Below are 18,475 nucleotides of genomic sequence, written 5' to 3' on the forward strand. Positions count from 1 at the left end.
CTGACTTGTATTTGGGAGCATCTAACTTGAGGTAGTCTGTCATCTTTACCTTGCTCCCATCAACTGAGCTAGGTCTAGGAGGTTGAGTAACTGGGGCTGCTGGTTCTGTAGGTGGTGGAGGTGGAGGTGCAGCATTCCCCGAGGTGGGGTTTGCTGGGTTTGGATAGAAGGGTGAGGGTGGATAAGCTGGGTACTGTGTGTAGGGTGGATAGAAAGGTGGATAAGGCATGTGTAATACCCGGCTAGAATCCGGCATCGGGATTCCTGCCTTCCGGCGGAATCTAGGGTGTTGGATCTCTCTAGAAGGGGTAAAATGTGTTTTCTCAAATGTCTTTACTGATTTCATGGTTTTAAATGGAAATGAATGGAGTTTTTGAAGAGGAAAGACCAAGGAGGCAATTGCCAGGTTCGGCCGCCGAAAATGAAGTTCGGCCGCCGAACATGAAAAGGCTTCGGGAGCGCCTTTGGCCTCCGAAAGTCTTGTTTAAACGAGCCAAGGTTCGGCCGCCGAAAGTAAGGTTCGGCCGCCGAACATGCATGAGTTTAGGGGGCACGTTAGGCTGCCGAAGGTTGATGACCAGGCCACCTATATAAGGCCCTCAGATCGGAAATGGGCGAGTTTTCTCCCCATTCTCGAACTCAGGTGAGTTTCTGCCCTCCCTTGGTTGCTTGTGTGTCTTCTCGTCAAAATCCTTCAAGTTTTCATAAGATCTACCCTTGGTTTGAAGTTTTGAAGCTAAAATAGAAGTTTTGGGAGCTTGGAGCTTTTGGAGCTTGGATTCTCCACACCTCCGAGTTAGGGATCGCACCAACCCTCGATCTTCAAGAGGTAAGTGTAGATCTTTGTTTCCCTTCAGTTTTCATGAAGTTTTAAGTAAGTTTTATGAAGGTTTTATGTTAGAATGGGTAGATATGCATGTTTAGGCTTTTGTGGGTTTTATGCCCAATGTATGTTATGTGATGATGTGTTGCGGAGTTTAAGTTAGTTTCTTTGCTCTCTTTGCTTGTGGGAGTGTGTATGCATGCTTGGGAGAGAGTATGTGAGGTTTGGGGTGTTTTGGAAGGTTTTGGAGGCTGGTGTGCAAAGGCTGAGTTCTGATGAACTCAGGTTCGGCCGCCGAAGGTGGTTTCGGCCGCCGAACATGCCTATGGATGCATGGTTTGGCCGCCTAACCTTGCCCCCGAAAGTTGAGTTGTGGCTTGAAAGCAGACTTTCGGCCGCCGAAGGTAATGTTCGGCCGCCGAAAGTGCCTGACTTTCGTTCCTGGAGAGAAGGTTCGGCCGCCGAAGGTGCCGCCGAACCTACCCGAGTTTCGTCTCTGGAGGAGACTTTCGGCCGCCGAAGGTGCCGCCGAAAGTGCCCTGTCCAGCCGTTTCTTGGGTGTTTTCCATGCATGTTTAAGTGCTGTTTAGAGGGGTTTTTGGGGGTATGTTTATGAGTTGTTAGAATGTGTTTGGCACCTCATTCGAGTCCACCTGTGTAGGATCGGACCCGAGAGACCGAGGAGGCCATTAGTGCTAGCAGGTGCAGAGTCAGTCGGCGTCTGCCAGGAGGTGAGTAGAACTAAACTTAATCTTTTATGCACAAAATCTAATGCCTAAAGCATGAGCATGCATCACGATTATGTATAGTAGGTTGATTGCACTAGTTCACGAATATGTTGCATTGCATTATTTCATGTTGATGCTGAGGTAGGGTGGACCGAGGCGACTTCAATAGCCCATATCTGTCACGAGTCTTGTCTTAGTCCTTTGAGAACCGGACAAGTACATGTAGGAAAGTCCATGTGAGCTCTCTGTGGACCAGACACCATGTCATATATGTTACAGGCCTTTGTGAGCTCCTATGGGGGAGCCGGGCACCGATAGAGGGATTTTTGATGTCATGTCCATCCTCTGAGAGGAAAGATGCATGCAAAAGACAGACTCTCAGAAACCAGGGTCCGTGGGGAATACATATTGCATAAGCCCCGAGGCGGACAAGATTATGTGATTTCTCTGTGTTATGATGCATTTCATGAAAGCATGTAAATAATGAACTGTTTTCTATGTTTCTACTCACTGGGCTTTTTAGCTCACCCCTTTCCCCTAACCCCAGTGTTGCAGGTTTAAGTCAGAGCCCAGAGGCTGCAGGGTAAAGTCAAGGTTCAGATATGCATGTTGTAATAGCTTAGATTATGCTTATGTTTAGTATTTTAGAAGTGGACATGTAATATAAGTTGATGTAATGTAAATTGAGATAATGTATGTAACTGATAGTAGAGTTAATGTTTATGGATTAGTTGTGCTTGGCCCTATAGACTGGTTAGTCCCTGTTAATGCATGGTTATGTTTATGTTATATGTTGAGTTGAGAACCAAACTTGAGGCATGTAATGTTACCCCATTGGAGTATATGATGAGGACTCCAGTGGAGGTTTTATGATTATATGATTTTATGAAGTATGTTTCATGTCAGGATACATGCTCAGGTTAGGTTTGGGTTCAACAGATGTCCAGTTTTCATGTTTTTATGGTTAAGTTTTAATCATGTATGGGATTTGACCAGGTAATAGTATGTATGTTTGGCTTGCTACGGGTCCCGGCGGCCTTAAGCCGATCTGGATCCTAGCGCCGAACAGGTCGGAGCCGCTACAGAGGGGTATCGGTTTCCGGGCTGTTACAGTTGGTATCAGAGCATAGGGCCTCAAGAGTACGGTGTTTTGAGGCGAAGATGCTCAGACATCGGAAAGAGGTTGTGCTAGATGTTAGGAGGGCAAGCACATTAAGAAAGATTAAGAGTAAGAGCATGTCCACTAGGATAGGATGTCGAGTCCTGTCTTGCTATGATGATGTGATATGCCATGATTTCATGCATGTGCATAAATGCTATGATGTATGACATGTTATGTATGCTATGTATGTATGATGTAGGTTCATGTGTTTCCACATGGACCGTATGATGCTGATGTTGTTTACATGCTTGTGTGTGTGCTTCAGAGGAGTCAGGATGTGGGGTACTCGTCGATCTGTGGAATCGACAGGAGTTCCGTCAGAGAGGGAAGGTATGGACACCTTTCCCCCTACCCTGCCGAGAGCGCAGTCGTGGGGAGTCAGTAGATGGAGGACATCAAGAGACCCTAGGAGGTCTTTTGATGCAAGCAGAGAAGGTATGGATCTAAGGAGGATGTCAGCTAGTATGAGAGAGCCTGAGATGGATGTTCAGAGGAGAGATATGAGTTTGGATGTGGCTATGTTTAGAGAAGGCATGGGAGATTCTCAGGAGGATGCTCAAACCCAGGATTCCAGGATCTCAGGTTCAGGAGGGATTGATCCCTCCACTCTGAGTACAGCTGCCACGAGAGGTAAGAAATGGAAGAGAGGCCTCAGAAAGTCGAAGAAGAAGTTTTGGCAGAATTTGAAGGCCAGTCTGGGTTTTGGTGGTTCGAGCTCTGGTTCGGGTGCAACTCGTTGCAGGAGGTGTGGTAAGACACACCAGGGAGTTTGCCTGGCTGGGACGACAGTGTGTTTTAGATGCAGACAGGAGGGGCACATGGCACGTGAGTGTCCTAATGCGCTCCGGTCAGCTCAGTCTCAACGGGCAGCTTCAGGTGGAGCGACTCAACCAGCAGCTCAAACCATGTTTCAGGCTAGTGGTCGAGGCAGAGGGAGAGGGGCAGCCTCTTCTTCAGCAGGTTCCCTTAGAGGAGGTCCGCCAGCTCCGGCTCGGATCTTCGTCCAGGCTCAGCAGGAGGCAGACACATCGAACACGGTGGTGTCAGGTACGCTCACTTTGATGTTCTGATGTGCATGCTTTTGTGAACCTTGGTGTTTCTCTTTCCTTAGTTACTCTAAAGAGTCGTCGAGGGGTTGGGTTGATAACTTCTAGGCTAGAGTGTTCTCTCAGGGTCAGTGGACCCAAGTATGATCCATCTGAGGTAGAGTCAGTCTGCCGGTTCAGTCCAGGTGTCAACTGAGGGTAGAATCCATCCACCCGATTTTGAGGTCTTGGACTTGAATGTTCAGACGTCACTCTCGGAATGGATTGGGTTTCTACTTGTGGTGCTACCTTGGTCCGTAGAGACTAGGTGGCCAGGTTCAGAGGGCAGGATGGATCAGAGGTAGTCTTTGGAGGGGACAGTGTAGGTTGCCTAGAAGTTTGATGTCAGCCTGTCAGGCTCATAGGGTGCGTAGGAGGGGTTGTCAGAGGGTTCGAGCTCTTGTTTGAGAGTTCAGCAGTCAGGTCGGGGAACCAGCCTCAGTGCCAGTTGTTAGGAAGAATGCTTAGATGTCTTCCCAGGCGAGTTGTCAGGTTTCCCATCTGTCAGGGAGTTAAAGTTTGGTATAGGAGTGGTGTCTGGACGCAGAACCATTTCTACCCTTCCCTATAGGATGGCGCCTGCATAGAGAGAGGTAACAGTAGAGTAGAGGCGAGACTTGGTAGACAAGGGGTTTTGTCCGACCTAGTACCTCACTCTGGATTGCTCCAGTATGGTTGTGGGAAACGAAGGATGAATCCTTGAGACTTTGTAACGACTGTAAGCGGTTAAACAAGGTCACTACCAAGGGCAGGTATTCCCATGCAGGATGGATGATCTATTGGGACAGCTAGTAGGAGCTGTTCGTTTTCCAAGATAGATCTGAAATTCGGGTACTACCTGTGAGAGTTAGAGTTAGTTTGGGTTAGCAGTGAGAAGGAGCCAGTTAGTAAAGATCAGTGAAAGAGGAGGAAGATAGAGAAGGATCAGAGTAGCGCAGCAGAAGCTTGTGGAGTTTAGGAACCTGGGAGTTCTTACTCCAGCGTTTGGTGTCTCTCTTTGGAGAGAAGCTTTAGGATTCGCTTGCTTGCTTGCATGCTTGTGTTTGTTGTTTTAACATTCGGGGACGAATGTTTTTGTAAGGGGGGTAGAATGTAATACCCGGCTAGAATCCGGCATCGGGATTCCTGCCTTCCGGCGGAATCTAGGGTGTTGGATCTCTCTAGAAGGGGTAAAATGTGTTTTCTCAAATGTCTTTACTGATTTCATGGTTTTAAATGGAAATGAATGGAGTTTTTGAAGAGGAAAGACCAAGGAGGCAATTGCCAGGTTCGGCCGCCGAAAGTGAAGTTCGGCCGCCGAACATGAAAAGGCTTCGGGAGCGCCTTTGGCCTCCGAAAGTCTTGTTTAAACGAGCCAAGGTTCGGCCGCCGAAAGTAAGGTTCGGCCGCCGAACATGCATGAGTTTAGGGGGCACGTTAGGCTGCCGAAGGTTGATGACCAGGCCACCTATATAAGGCCCTCAGATCGGAAATGGGCGAGTTTTCTCCCCATTCTCGAACTCAGGTGAGTTTCTGCCCTCCCTTGGTTGCTTGTGTGTCTTCTCGTCAAAATCCTTCAAGTTTTCATAAGATCTACCCTTGGTTTGAAGTTTTGAAGCTAAAATAGAAGTTTTGGGAGCTTGGAGCTTTTGGAGCTTGGATTCTCCACACCTCCGAGTTAGGGATCGCACCAACCCTCGATCTTCAAGAGGTAAGTGTAGATCTTTGTTTCCCTTCAGTTTTCATGAAGTTTTAAGTAAGTTTTATGAAGGTTTTATGTTAGAATGGGTAGATATGCATGTTTAGGCTTTTGTGGGTTTTATGCCCAATGTATGTTATGTGATGATGTATTGCGGAGTTTAAGTTAGTTTCTTTGCTCTCTTTGCTTGTGGGAGTGTGTATGCATGCTTGGGAGAGAGTATGTGAGGTTTGGGGTGTTTTGGAAGGTTTTGGAGGCTGGTGTGCAAAGGCTGAGTTCTGATGAACTCAGGTTCGGCCGCCGAAGGTGGTTTCGGCCGCCGAACATGCCTATGGATGCATGGTTTGGCCGCCTAACCTTGCCCCCGAAAGTTGAGTTGTGGCTTGAAAGCAGACTTTCGGCCGCCGAAGGTAATGTTCGGCCGCCGAAAGTGCCTGACTTTCGTTCCTGGAGAGAAGGTTCGGCCGCCGAAGGTGCCGCCGAACCTACCCGAGTTTCGTCTCTGGAGGAGACTTTCGGCCGCCGAAGGTGCCGCCGAAAGTGCCCTGTCCAGCCGTTTCTTGGGTGTTTTCCATGCATGTTTAAGTGCTGTTTAGAGGGGTTTTTGGGGGTATGTTTATGAGTTGTTAGAATGTGTTTGGCACCTCATTCGAGTCCACCTGTGTAGGATCGGACCCGAGAGACCGAGGAGGCCATTAGTGCTAGCAGGTGCAGAGTCAGTCGGCGTCTGCCAGGAGGTGAGTAGAACTAAACTTAATCTTTTATGCACAAAATCTAATGCCTAAAGCATGAGCATGCATCACGATTATGTATAGTAGGTTGATTGCACTAGTTCACGAATATGTTGCATTGCATTATTTCATGTTGATGCTGAGGTAGGGTGGACCGAGGCGACTTCAATAGCCCATATCTGTCACGAGTCTTGTCTTAGTCCTTTGAGAACCGGACAAGTACATGTAGGAAAGTCCATGTGAGCTCTCTGTGGACCAGACACCATGTCATATATGTTACAGGCCTTTGTGAGCTCCTATGGGGGAGCCGGGCACCGACAGAGGGATTTTTGATGTCATGTCCATCCTCTGAGAGGAAAGATGCATGCAAAAGACAGACTCTCAGAAACCAGGGTCCGTGGGGAATACATATTGCATAAGCCCCGAGGCGGACAAGATTATGTGATTTCTCTGTGTTATGATGCATTTCATGAAAGCATGTAAATAATGAACTGTTTTCTATGTTTCTACTCACTGGGCTTTTTAGCTCACCCCTTTCCCCTAACCCCAGTGTTGCAGGTTTAAGTCAGAGCCCAGAGGCTGCAGGGTAAAGTCAAGGTTCAGATATGCATGTTGTAATAGCTTAGATTATGCTTATGTTTAGTATTTTAGAAGTGGACATGTAATATAAGTTGATGTAATGTAAATTGAGATAATGTATGTAACTGATAGTAGAGTTAATGTTTATGGATTAGTTGTGCTTGGCCCTATAGACTGGTTAGTCCCTGTTAATGCATGGTTATGTTTATGTTATATGTTGAGTTGAGAACCAAACTTGAGGCATGTAATGTTACCCCATTGGAGTATATGATGAGGACTCCAGTGGAGGTTTTATGATTATATGATTTTATGAAGTATGTTTCATGTCAGGATACATGCTCAGGTTAGGTTTGGGTTCAACAGATGTCCAGTTTTCATGTTTTTATGGTTAAGTTTTAATCATGTATGGGATTTGACCAGGTAATAGTATGTATGTTTGGCTTGCTACGGGTCCCGGCGGCCTTAAGCCGATCTGGATCCTAGCGCCGAACAGGTCGGAGCCGCTACAGAGGGGTATCGGTTTCCGGGCTGTTACAGCATGTAGGTAGGGTAGGGGTGAAAGCTGGAGTAATCCGATGTACCTCCCATCGGATACCCTGAACCCTGTGGGAAGGGTGGATAATGGGGTGGAAAACCATACCCCGAGGCCTGAACGCCTCCCTGTGACTCCCCTGTCCCTTCTTCCTGCATGCTCACATCCAGGTTCCCATCCCTCCTCTGATCCTCTTCCATAACCTCCCTCACATCTGAAGAACTTCCTCCTCTATCAGTCCCCCTTCTGCTAGCATCAAAAGACCTTCTAGGGTCCCTTGACACTCTTTCTCTGTTGGCTCTACAAGACATTGCCCTAGGCAATGTAGGAGGACGGGCGCTCGTGCCCTCATCCTCAGGTGGCACTCCAGTCAATCGTGCAGATCGACGAGTTCCTCTCATCCTGTTTTCTGAAAAAACAGTACACATCATACAAACATTAGCATCATATGGTTCATGTGGGCACACATGAACCCTCATCACATATATCACATAGCATATCATATCATTAATGCACATGTATATAATCATGGCATTTCGCATCATCATGTAAGACAGGACTCAACATCCTATCCTAGTGGACATGACTTTCCTATTGTGCTTGACCTTCTATAACATCTATGAGCCCAACACTCTAGGTCCGACCATATGAACCTAGGGCTCTGATACCATTCTGTAACGACCCGAAAATCGGACCGCTACCGGCGCTAGGATCCGGGTCGACTTAAGGCCGCCGGGACCCGTAGCAAGCCTGACATATAACCTGAAAACCTGTATAATCCCATACATGATCACCACATGCATAAAAATTTTAAAACTTTTCTTTCATTCATTTCTCATACACCAACTCAACCTGAATATACATGTACATAGACATGATCATAATCATGATCCCTCTGTGGGATCTCATCAATGCCCCAACGGGCGATACAACATAAGATGAGTTGGCTTAAACATAAACATTATAAAACATTTCTATAGATCATGTATCAAAGGGATTACAATACTCATAGGGTCAAGCACATCTATAACCTCAATAAACCTCATTACATAACATACTGTAATCTCTTACATTACATCATCATACATTTGTCATGTCCACAAACTAACTATTACATACACTCTTCATATCTCTGGCTAACCTCCTGGTCTACCCTGTACCTGCACATCTGGGGTTAGGGGAGAGGGGTGAGCTACAAAGCCCAGTGAGCAGAATAGTGGAAACAATATATTAAAATTTCATGCTTTCATGGAATGCAACACATCACAACAAATCACATCTCGGATGGTATTGTCACCTATAGTCCTCTACATAGGTCCAACTGTGCCGGGACGTAGAATGGGTCAACCGGTCTTTCCCTTATCATAACATATCATATGGACCAACTGTGCCAGGGACGTAGAATGGGTACAACCTGGACTTTCTCTTACATCGTGCCAGGGACGTAGAATGGGTACAACCTGGACTTCCATACCATAACATGCCATAACATCATCATATCATATGAGGACTAAAGGATCATCCAATAACCAATCCACATCAGCATTAACATCATAAATGCAATGCAACATATTCGTGAGTACTAATGCAAACAACCTACTATAGCTCATGGCATTCATGATGCATGGGTCATGCTCAAAATTCATATTTCATTTATTTTAAAACTTAAGGTTTATTCCACTCACCTCTGGCTAGCTCTGACAATCTCTGTAGCAGCTGGCTCACTGCTGGGGTCCTCGGTTCCTCGGGTCCGAACCTACACAGGTGGACTCCAATGAGGGACCAAACATACATGAACATAATTCTAATATACTCCCCAAAAACCCCCTAAAACATCATGAATCAATCACATAACAACATGCAAGAAATGGCTGGACAGGGCACTTTCGGCGGCAGGTTCGGCGGCCGAAAGTCCCTCCAGAGCCGAAAGTCAGGCAGGTTCGGCGGCACCTTCGGCGGCCGAAACTCCCAGACAGAGACGAAACTCATGCATGTTCGGCGGCACCTTCGGCGGCCGAAAGTCCCAGACAGAGACGAAAGTCTCCCTTCGGGGGCAACTTCGGCAGCCGAAAGGCCTGCCTCACCAGCCATGTTCGGCGGCCGAAAGTGCCTTCGGCTGCCGAACCTGGTTTCTGCCGAAGGGCAGAAACTTGGCTCCCAAATGCATTTTCGCCTCCAAACTCACCAATCATGCATATACCTCAGTTAAAACATGCATACAAGTTCCTAGGGGCCTCAAAACATCAAATACCCCAACTACAACACTTCAAACACACAAAAACAACATACATTGTCCAAGACATCAAGGTTAACTCATAACTCCACATATAACCTAACATGCATTTCTACCCATCGATCTAGCATAAAACTTATTGAAAACACATAAGGAGCTTAAGATCGGCCCTTACCTCTTGAAGATCGAGAGGGAGACGACCTAAACTTGGAGATCCAAGAAGATGAGCTCCTGAGTTCCCAAAGCTCCAAAACTTGTTTCAAAAGTTCAAAACCTTCAATGCAAGCTTAAAACTCAAGAAAAATGGTGGGGATTTGGAGGAAGAACACTAAGTTTGCAAAGGGAAAGTCGGAAGCTTGCTGTGGCCGAAAATGGGAGAAAGCTCGCCCATTTCGGCTAAGTGCCCCTTATATAGTGGCTGGCCAGGCCACGTTCGGGGGCCGAATGTGCCTCCGCATCCATGCAAATGTTCGGCGGCCGAACTTGACTTTCGGCGGCCGAACCTGAACTTCCCTAACTCATGCTTTCGGGGGCCTAACGTGCCTCCAAAACGCATGCATGTTCGGCGGCCGAACTTGACTTTCGGCGGCCGAACCTGGGTTTTCCTCCAATGCTATTTTCATGCAAAAACTCATTTAGTTTCATACTTTAAAACATTAAACATGAAAACATTTTTATAAAACATGATTCTACCCTTCTTGAGGTCTCCAACATCCGAGATTCCACCGGACGGTAGGAATTCCGATACCGGAGTCTAGCCGGGTATTACACTAGCTATATCAATCGATCCCAGCTTCCTCTCTTGGTTCATCGTCGGCGGAATTTGATGCCAGACCAGTTGACGCCACTCCCCTTGGTTCATCGCCGTCAACCGTCTCTTTCTTCCCTCCCCTCGGTTCATTGCCGTCTCTTGCTCCCCTCCATTTGGTACATTACGGTCTTCTATCAGAGATTGGTTCAGATATCGTGTTCTTGCTTTCAGACCAGTTGACGCCTGCAGACCCCTTTCTTGCTTCCAGAGATCGCGTTCATCTCAAATTTTTCTTCTTCTTCAGTCTGTCTATAAAGGTAAGGATATTAGGGTTTTTCTTTTTTATTGTTTTAAGATTCTCTGCTTGTTTTGGTTGAATTAGTTGTTAATTTCTTATATACAAGTTCGCTTGATGTCGTGATTTCGCTTGTATTTGAGTAGTGATTTAAGTAGTGATTTCGCTTGAACTGGGGAAATATAAAGGGAGGCGAGGCTAGGGAACTGTGTAAAGTTAACCTGCAGAATTTCTCTGTCTCAATCTTTCCCTTTATTCTGTTTTATGAGGCTAGTGGTAGCTGTTGAAGTTGAAAGCGAATGGCTTTCCCCACCAAAAAGAAAAGTTGGATCACAGTATTCTAACTTTTAAACTCTAACTGAATCCCTGTTTAGGTAAATAGAAAATTTTGACAGCTCCCACCCATTTCCTTTCCTGGAATATTGTGGTCTTCTATTTGTTTATTTTTAGTTTTGTATTTAGCAAATGATTCCCAAATGAAAAAACATGAAGGGTGGTGGGTTTCTAGGCATGGGGTAGTCCACATGCTTTCTTTCACTGCTTTTGGGAGCATACAAGGGCAAAGACTCTGTTTAAAGAAAATTTGAATTTAAATGAGCAAATTATTCAAAAAAACAAAAAGATATCAATGCTAAGTTTTGTTTTCTTAAGCTAAAAATTACATTTTAGGATGTAGTCTTATGCCATTTAATAATTAATTAATTGATTGGTTGGTGATAGACAAAGCATTTAGAGCTTGCACTGTCTAATTTGTACTTTGCAATGCCTAGGCCAGGCTGCTATATCCATGATTCCAAGTCATTTGTCTCACTTGAGAAGAATGGAATTGAGGTTACCCTTTCTTCTCTTGTGATTTTGGATAAAATTGCAAGGTTGATTTGATGCAATCCCATTAAATATCTTTCGTTTTCACTATGTCCATTGCCACTGCAGCATGTGTCAGTTGTTGATATTATATTTCAAGTTTCTGCTTGATTAGTTGATATTCTGGATGAATAGCTGGCCATGTTAACAAAACCCCACATTTTGAAGCTGCCCTTTTTTCTCCAAGTATTGGCAGGCCAAGTCTGTTCCCATGTCCTTCTCTGATCTCTACCAACACCCATCAATTACCCATTTGCAGGAAGAAAATCACAAAGAGCCATCCTTTTCTAAAAACTACACAGTAGTGCTGAGCTTTCATATTGATTGTGATGACTCTCTGTGTCCCCTTTCATGCATCCAAAAAAGAATTAGGGAAGCCAATACTGCTCTATCGAATAAGTAAATGAATAATTGTTCATTAATATTGGAAAGATTATTTTAATTTAATCAAAATCAAATCACCAATATTAAACTTAGTGAATAAAATTATGATAAATCAATCATACTAGTTTTGGAGATTAGATTGGTGATAAATCAATACAGTTCCCAAGCAACTTCAATTTAAAATTAAATTAATACTTAAAATAACTGTGGCTTATAGTCTGTGGCTTAAATTAATACTTAAAATTAATACTTAAAATTAATTAAATTAAAATTAAATTAAATTAATTAATTTTAATACTTAAAATTAAATTAAATTAAATTAATTAATTTTAAAATTAAATTAAAATTAAATTAATTAATTTTAAAATTAAATTAAAATTAAATTAAATTAATTAATTTTAATACTTAAAATTAATTAAATTAAAATTAAATTAATACTTAAAATTTATACTTAAAATTAATTAAATTAATTAAATTAATACTTAAAATTAATACTTAAAATTTATACTTAAAATTAAAACTTAAAATTAAATTAATACTTAATATTAATACTTAAAATTTATACTTAAAATTAATACTTAAAATTAATTAAATTAAAATTAAATTAATACTTAAAATTAATACTTAAAATTAATTAAATTAAATTAATACTACTTTTGGAGATTAGATTGGAGATTATTTTTAGTATCATTCATGGTAGTCTGTGGCTTATTTTGCTTTCTTTTCTCTCCTTATGCTTCCTGTTGGCTGCTGCTATTGTTTTTCCACACTTTAACATGGATATGCTTATGTCAAAACTTTATAGATATAAAGAGCAAAAGAATAGCAGACACCCTATAAATTTGGTGTTAAAAGTTGACATTGATTGAAACTATATATGAATGCCTTTTTAGTGAGTATTCAAGAATTTGAGTTGAACAAAACAGGTATTGTTTAGTCTATGAATGCCTTTTAGTGAACTCTCTCGTTCATTTCAATATAGTATTCAAGTTAATAATTGCTCAAACCATATTATTTAAATAGCTCCACATATCAATTTAGTTTTTCTAGATGAGGATATCGTTCTGACCAACTCATTATTTATTATTATATATTCTAGGTACAATAGATACAATATGCCTTCTGATAGAGGTTGGATGTATGCAAGACTAAAAGATGGTCTACTAAATCCTTTATTCCTTGAAGGATTAAATGAATTCATATCAGCTGCCAAACAGTTTCCAGACTGTTTGAATGGAGAACTAATTAGGTGTCCATGTAATCGATTTAAGTGCCAAAATTGCAGTTTTGAAGATGAGAGTACAGTTAGGTTTCATCTAATGAAATATGGGTTTGTTAGAGACTATTATGTATGGTATTTGCATGGTGAAATTCAAAAGTACAATGCGGTCCATGGGAGAAGTAATGATTCGACTGACAACACGTGTAATGTGGAATATCAACATAGTGAGTTCTCTAATGCTTATGAACAACTAGTTGTAGATGCAGCAGGACCTAGTTTCTCCCCATCAATAAGTAATGAGCCTCCAAACCAATATACTCAGAGATTGTATGACATGTTGGCCGCTGCTAATCAGGAATTGTGGCCAGGTTGTGAAAATCATTCACAACTGTCAGCTGTGGCAAGGATATTGAATATCAAAAGTGAACATCATTTGTCTGAACGCTGCTTCGACAATATTTGCCAATTCATCAAAGAAATTTTACCTACTGATAATTTATTTACTGATAATTTCTACTCTACCAAGAAATTACTTGAAGGCTTGGGATTACCAATTCAGAAGATTCATAGTTGTTTAAATGGTTGTATGATTTATTGGGGTAAGGATAATGAATTGCTCAGGTGCAAGGTGTGTGATCATCCGAGGTACAAACGATTGCGAGATAGCCAGAGCTCTAGTAAAATCCAAGTTGCTTATAGTAAAATGTATTACATGCCAATTACACCTAGATTACAAAGGTTGTACGCATCTAATGCTACAGCCAAGGATATGACTTGGCATGCCAATCATGGGACTGATGATGATTTAATGCATCATCCATCTGATTCGCATGCATGGAAAACTTTTGATAACAATTGGCCTCATTTTAGTGCTGAGAAACGTAATGTCCGTCTAGGACTATGTACCGATGGTTTTCAACCCTTTGGACAATCTGGTCAGCAATATTCATCATGGCCTGTCATATTGACACCGTACAACTTACCCCTATGGTTATGCATGAAAGGTGAGTATATGTTTCTCACTATACTTGTCCCAGGGCCTAAAAATCCAAAAGATAAGTTGGATGTGTATTTACAACCCCTAGTAACTGAGTTGAAAGATTTATAGGAGAATGGAGTTGAAACATATGATGCATTCAATAAAGAAAATTTCAACTTACGAGCTGCTTTAATGTGGACTATAAGTGATTTTCCTGCGTATGCAATGTTATCTGGATGGAGCACTGCAGGACGGACCGCTTGTCCTTATTGCATGGATGATAGTGATGCATTCACATTGACAAGAGGAGGTAAGCAATCATGGTTTGATAATCATCGCAAATTTTTACCTCCTAGTCATTCTTTTAAAAGAAATAAAACAGCTTTTAGGAAGAATGTATCTGTTACTAAGAAAGCTAAACCACCAATTTCTGGTGAAGAAGTACTGAAACAGATTGATGAATTGGGATTTAAGAGGGTTACAGATGAAGATGCATTTGAAATAAATTCTCGTCTATCAAAGCAATGCGGTTGGCGAAAAAGAAGTATTTTGTGGGATTTACCGTATTGGAAAAGTAATTTGATTCGGCACAATCTTGATGTAATGCACATTGAGAAAAATTTCTTTGAAAATATAATAAACACTATAATGAGTGTTGAAGGAAAGACAAAGGATAATGCCAAGTCAAGGGCAGACCTAAATGTGATATGCGATCGGCCAGAGTTGGAAATGGATCAAGTCACTGGGAGATATCCCAAAGCTTGTTATACTCTAGATAAGCAAAGTAAGCAAGTGTTATGTGATTGGCTGAAAAATCTCAAGTTTCCCGATGGATATGTTTCCAATATGGGGCGATGTATTGATATGAAGAAGCTGAAGATGTTTGGTATGAAGAGTCATGATTGTCATGTCTTCATGCAGCGGATTATGTCAATTGCATTTCGTGAGTTGCTTCCTTTGAATGTTTGGCAGCCCTTAACAGAGTTGAGCAATTTTTTTAAGGAATTAACATCTACCGCTATAAGTGAGAGTGATATGTTGCGGTTGCATGGTGAAATTCCTTTGATCATATGTAAGCTTGAGCGTGTTTTCCCTCCAAGCTTCTTTGATTGTATGGAACACCTCCCCGTTCATCTAGCATATGAAGCATGACTGGCAGGTCCAGTGCAATATCGATGGATGTATCATTTTGAACGGTAAGTTCTTTTAACTTCACTTTAATTAAGTTATTTAATAATGTTTACTAATGTTGGTCATATATTTTATAGATATCTGCGACGGCTTAAGAATAATGTCAGAAATAAAGCTAGAGTCGAGGGATCAATATGTAATGCGTACCTAGTAGAAGAAGCAACTTCATTTTGTGCACATTACTTTGAGCCGTATGTCCAAACTATACATCAAAAAGTGCCAAGGAATGTTGACATTTCAGAAAGTACTGAAAATTATGAAGGCAATCTCTCAATTTTCATGCAGTCAGATCGATCAATAGGAAAAGGGACAACTCGATATCTTATGGAGGATGAGTATAAAGCAGCACACATGTACATATTATTAAATTGTCCAGAAGTGAAACCCTACATTGAGTAAGTTATCGTTAATAAGTAATTTATATATTACTTTTTTAAATTACTTTTTCTAATTAAGTTGAGGTTTTTCCAGCATTTACATCGATCAATTGCGCTCAAATGATCCGTTAGTCAATGATTCTCAGATTGACATCAAATTGGAGAGTGAATTCTCTATATGGTTCAACAATTTTGCTCATGATTCGTGTAGTAATATATCCAATAAGTTTATCATATCGCTTGCAAATGGTCCATTACGAAGTGTGACATCATACAATGGATATATGGTGAATGGATATAAGTTTCAATCAAAGTCATACTGTACAAGTAGAGCAACTATGAACAGTGGGGTGTGTATTAAGGGGTCAAATTACAGCAGCGAAGAGAGCGATTATTATGGGCAATTGCTTGAAGTTATACGTTTGGAGTATCCAGGTCTTCCAATAAAGTGAGTTGTACTTTTCAAATGCAATTGGTTTGACCCCACTCCAAATGTAGGAACAAAGACCCATAGTAAATATAAACTTATTGATGTAAATCATAAACGATCTTTTAATAGATATGAGCCTTTTGTGCTGGGAGTACAAGCAATACAAGTGATATATACTCCGTATCCTAGCCTAAAGTGAGATAAAATTGAATGGTGGGCTGCTGTAAAAGTCAAAGCACATTCTGTAATTCAACTTCCAACACAAGAAAACACACAACCTGCTGATGAACCATTTCAACAAGATGAGATGGAACACACTGCCATTATTAGAGAAATTGATGAATCAACACAACAATTAAATGATCCTATTGGGGATGTTATTGAAATTGATGATGGTGAAGAAAATGATGAAGATGAAACTATAATAGCAACAGAAACTGATGATGATGATGATGATGGTACTGATGACTTGGATGTAGATAGTGAATAAAAGGTATAATATAATTGATATATATTTTTATTCACGTTTATTAAATATGTTAACTATATGTGATTTGTTTAATGTAAATTTTTACAGGATGAGAGGACGAGGACGTGGATCTTCATCACGAGGTCGAGGAGACCATGGCAGGGGTAATGACCACACAAGTGAATCACAGAATTTCAATCAAGATTTGGTGCAATACACTGCTTTGATTCCTAGACCAGACCAGGGTGAGAGATCCACACAGGGTGCTGCACCATCCACTCCTGCTTCAGTGCACACATCTGCTACTACCTCAGCTCCCATTGGTTTGCCACCTATTGCATCGACGGCTACATCTGCATCTGCATCTGCTTCTGCTTCTGGTAGTTGTGCACCTACAGGACACAGACCACATATTTCCTTAGTAAACTCAATGTGAGTAAAATTTATAAATATTTTTAAATATCCATTTAATTTCTGTACTTATTTCAAAATAATTATTTTGTCAATTACTCTTTTACAGTATGCAGCCTTCTGATCCGATTGCTAGGCGGATTACCTTGATCTTCAAGGAAAAGTTAGTAGCAGATGGCTATTGTTGGAAAAATATACCTGAAGAGGTTAAAGAATTCTATTGGCAAGAATTTAAGGTAATACAAATTATATTGTACGTGTGATTAATTTTACTGTGCATTATTTGTCATTAAATGTGAGTAATATTACAGAAAGACTTCTTATGGGAGGAGGCAATAGAACAACTTATGAAGATAGCTTGGAGGAAGAAAGCTGCCAAGCGGTATCGTAGCCTTATGTGTAGCGTAAGGAATGGGAAGGAGAAGAGACTATCACTGACAGAAGGAGTAATGGATGCATGGCAATCCGCTTGGGGAGCAACTGAGTATAAAGAGAAATGCAAAAAATTCTCAAATAACAGAAAGAGTGAAACAGGTGGGCAAGGCGTTGGCCCATCAAGACATTGTGGAGGATCCATATCTCAGTATAGGCATCAAGAACATATGGTACGTAATATTCATTCTCACTTAAAATTTTTCAAATACTTTAAATTTTATCCAATTTATTGTGAATTTATATTGAAGCATGTTATTACTATTTATATTTTACTTGCAGCGCGAAAGACTAGGCAGAGATCCTCTACCTCATGAGTTATTTGAGGCTACGCATAAGAAGAAGGGTACCTCAGAGTTTGTTGATGCACGCTCAAAGGCCATTCATGTGAGAAATTAAATAAATTTATAGTAAATTATTTGATTTGTAGTTTATACTGTTATATCACATGGTATTTTTTTGAAGGACCGCTTTCTGACTTTGAAAGAGCAAGCATCACAGACAGATAATAACAGTAGTCAGGCATCCCGCATTGATGAGGCTCAGTTATACTTTGAGGCAGTAGGTGGAGAGAAAAAAAGAAGGGTGTATGGTCTTGGATCACAGGCTTCAGTTTTCTTCCCAAACAAGACTTTTGCTAGTACATCCTTCACATCAGCTCAGCAAAATCAGGATCTTCAAAATGAAATGGCTGATCTCAGATGCAAGCTACAGGAGCGTGAGGATAATGAACAAACATTGCTTGAGCAAAATGTGCGGATTACCTCTGAGCTCTCACATATGAAGGATTTACTTATGCAGCTTGTGAGTCAAAGACAAGGCAACCAGCCTTCAGTTCCCGGTGAGGGAACTTCTGCACAGCCTCCTGATCAAGCAGATGAAACTAATGATAAGGACGAGGACGAGGACGAGGACTAGAACACTACACATTTATAGTTTCTTTTTTCATTACACATATGTACTAGGATAATAAATAATTTGTTAATTTTTTTAGTTTAAAATTGCACAACTTGATGTTTGGATATATGTTTGATTTGATTTACATAATATATGATATTGGATTTGAGTTCATTCATGACATTTGGTTTTTACATTTTGTTATTGAGATGAGTTGTAATA

At 41.4% G+C, this 18,475-nt stretch overlaps 1 protein-coding gene across 1 annotated transcript; it reads left to right on the plus strand.

Annotated features, from left to right (window-relative positions):
- Positions 1-16,622: 16,622 nt before the first annotated feature.
- Positions 16,623-18,274, plus strand: LOC122721304. The gene is made up of 5 exons (XM_043948499.1): positions 16,623-16,945; positions 17,034-17,160; positions 17,236-17,529; positions 17,639-17,743; positions 17,822-18,274. The coding sequence occupies exons 1-5, from the start codon at positions 16,623-16,625 to the stop codon at positions 18,272-18,274; spliced, it is 1,302 nt and encodes a 433-aa protein (XP_043804434.1).
- Positions 18,275-18,475: the final 201 nt, after the last annotated feature.

The sequence above is a fragment of the Manihot esculenta genome, chromosome 12, assembly GCF_001659605.2.
Source record: "Manihot esculenta cultivar AM560-2 chromosome 12, M.esculenta_v8, whole genome shotgun sequence".
NCBI classification, from domain to species: domain Eukaryota; kingdom Viridiplantae; phylum Streptophyta; class Magnoliopsida; order Malpighiales; family Euphorbiaceae; genus Manihot; species Manihot esculenta.

Coding starts and splice junctions, on each gene's coding strand:
- LOC122721304 (XM_043948499.1), top strand. CDS start 16,623: ATGAGAGGACGAGGACGTGGATCTTCATCACGAGGTCGAGGAGACCAT. Junction 17,161..17,235: donor TCTATTGGCAAGAATTTAAG/GTAATACAAATT, acceptor GTAATATTACAG/AAAGACTTCTTATGGGAGGA. Junction 17,530..17,638: donor ATAGGCATCAAGAACATATG/GTACGTAATATT, acceptor TTTTACTTGCAG/CGCGAAAGACTAGGCAGAGA.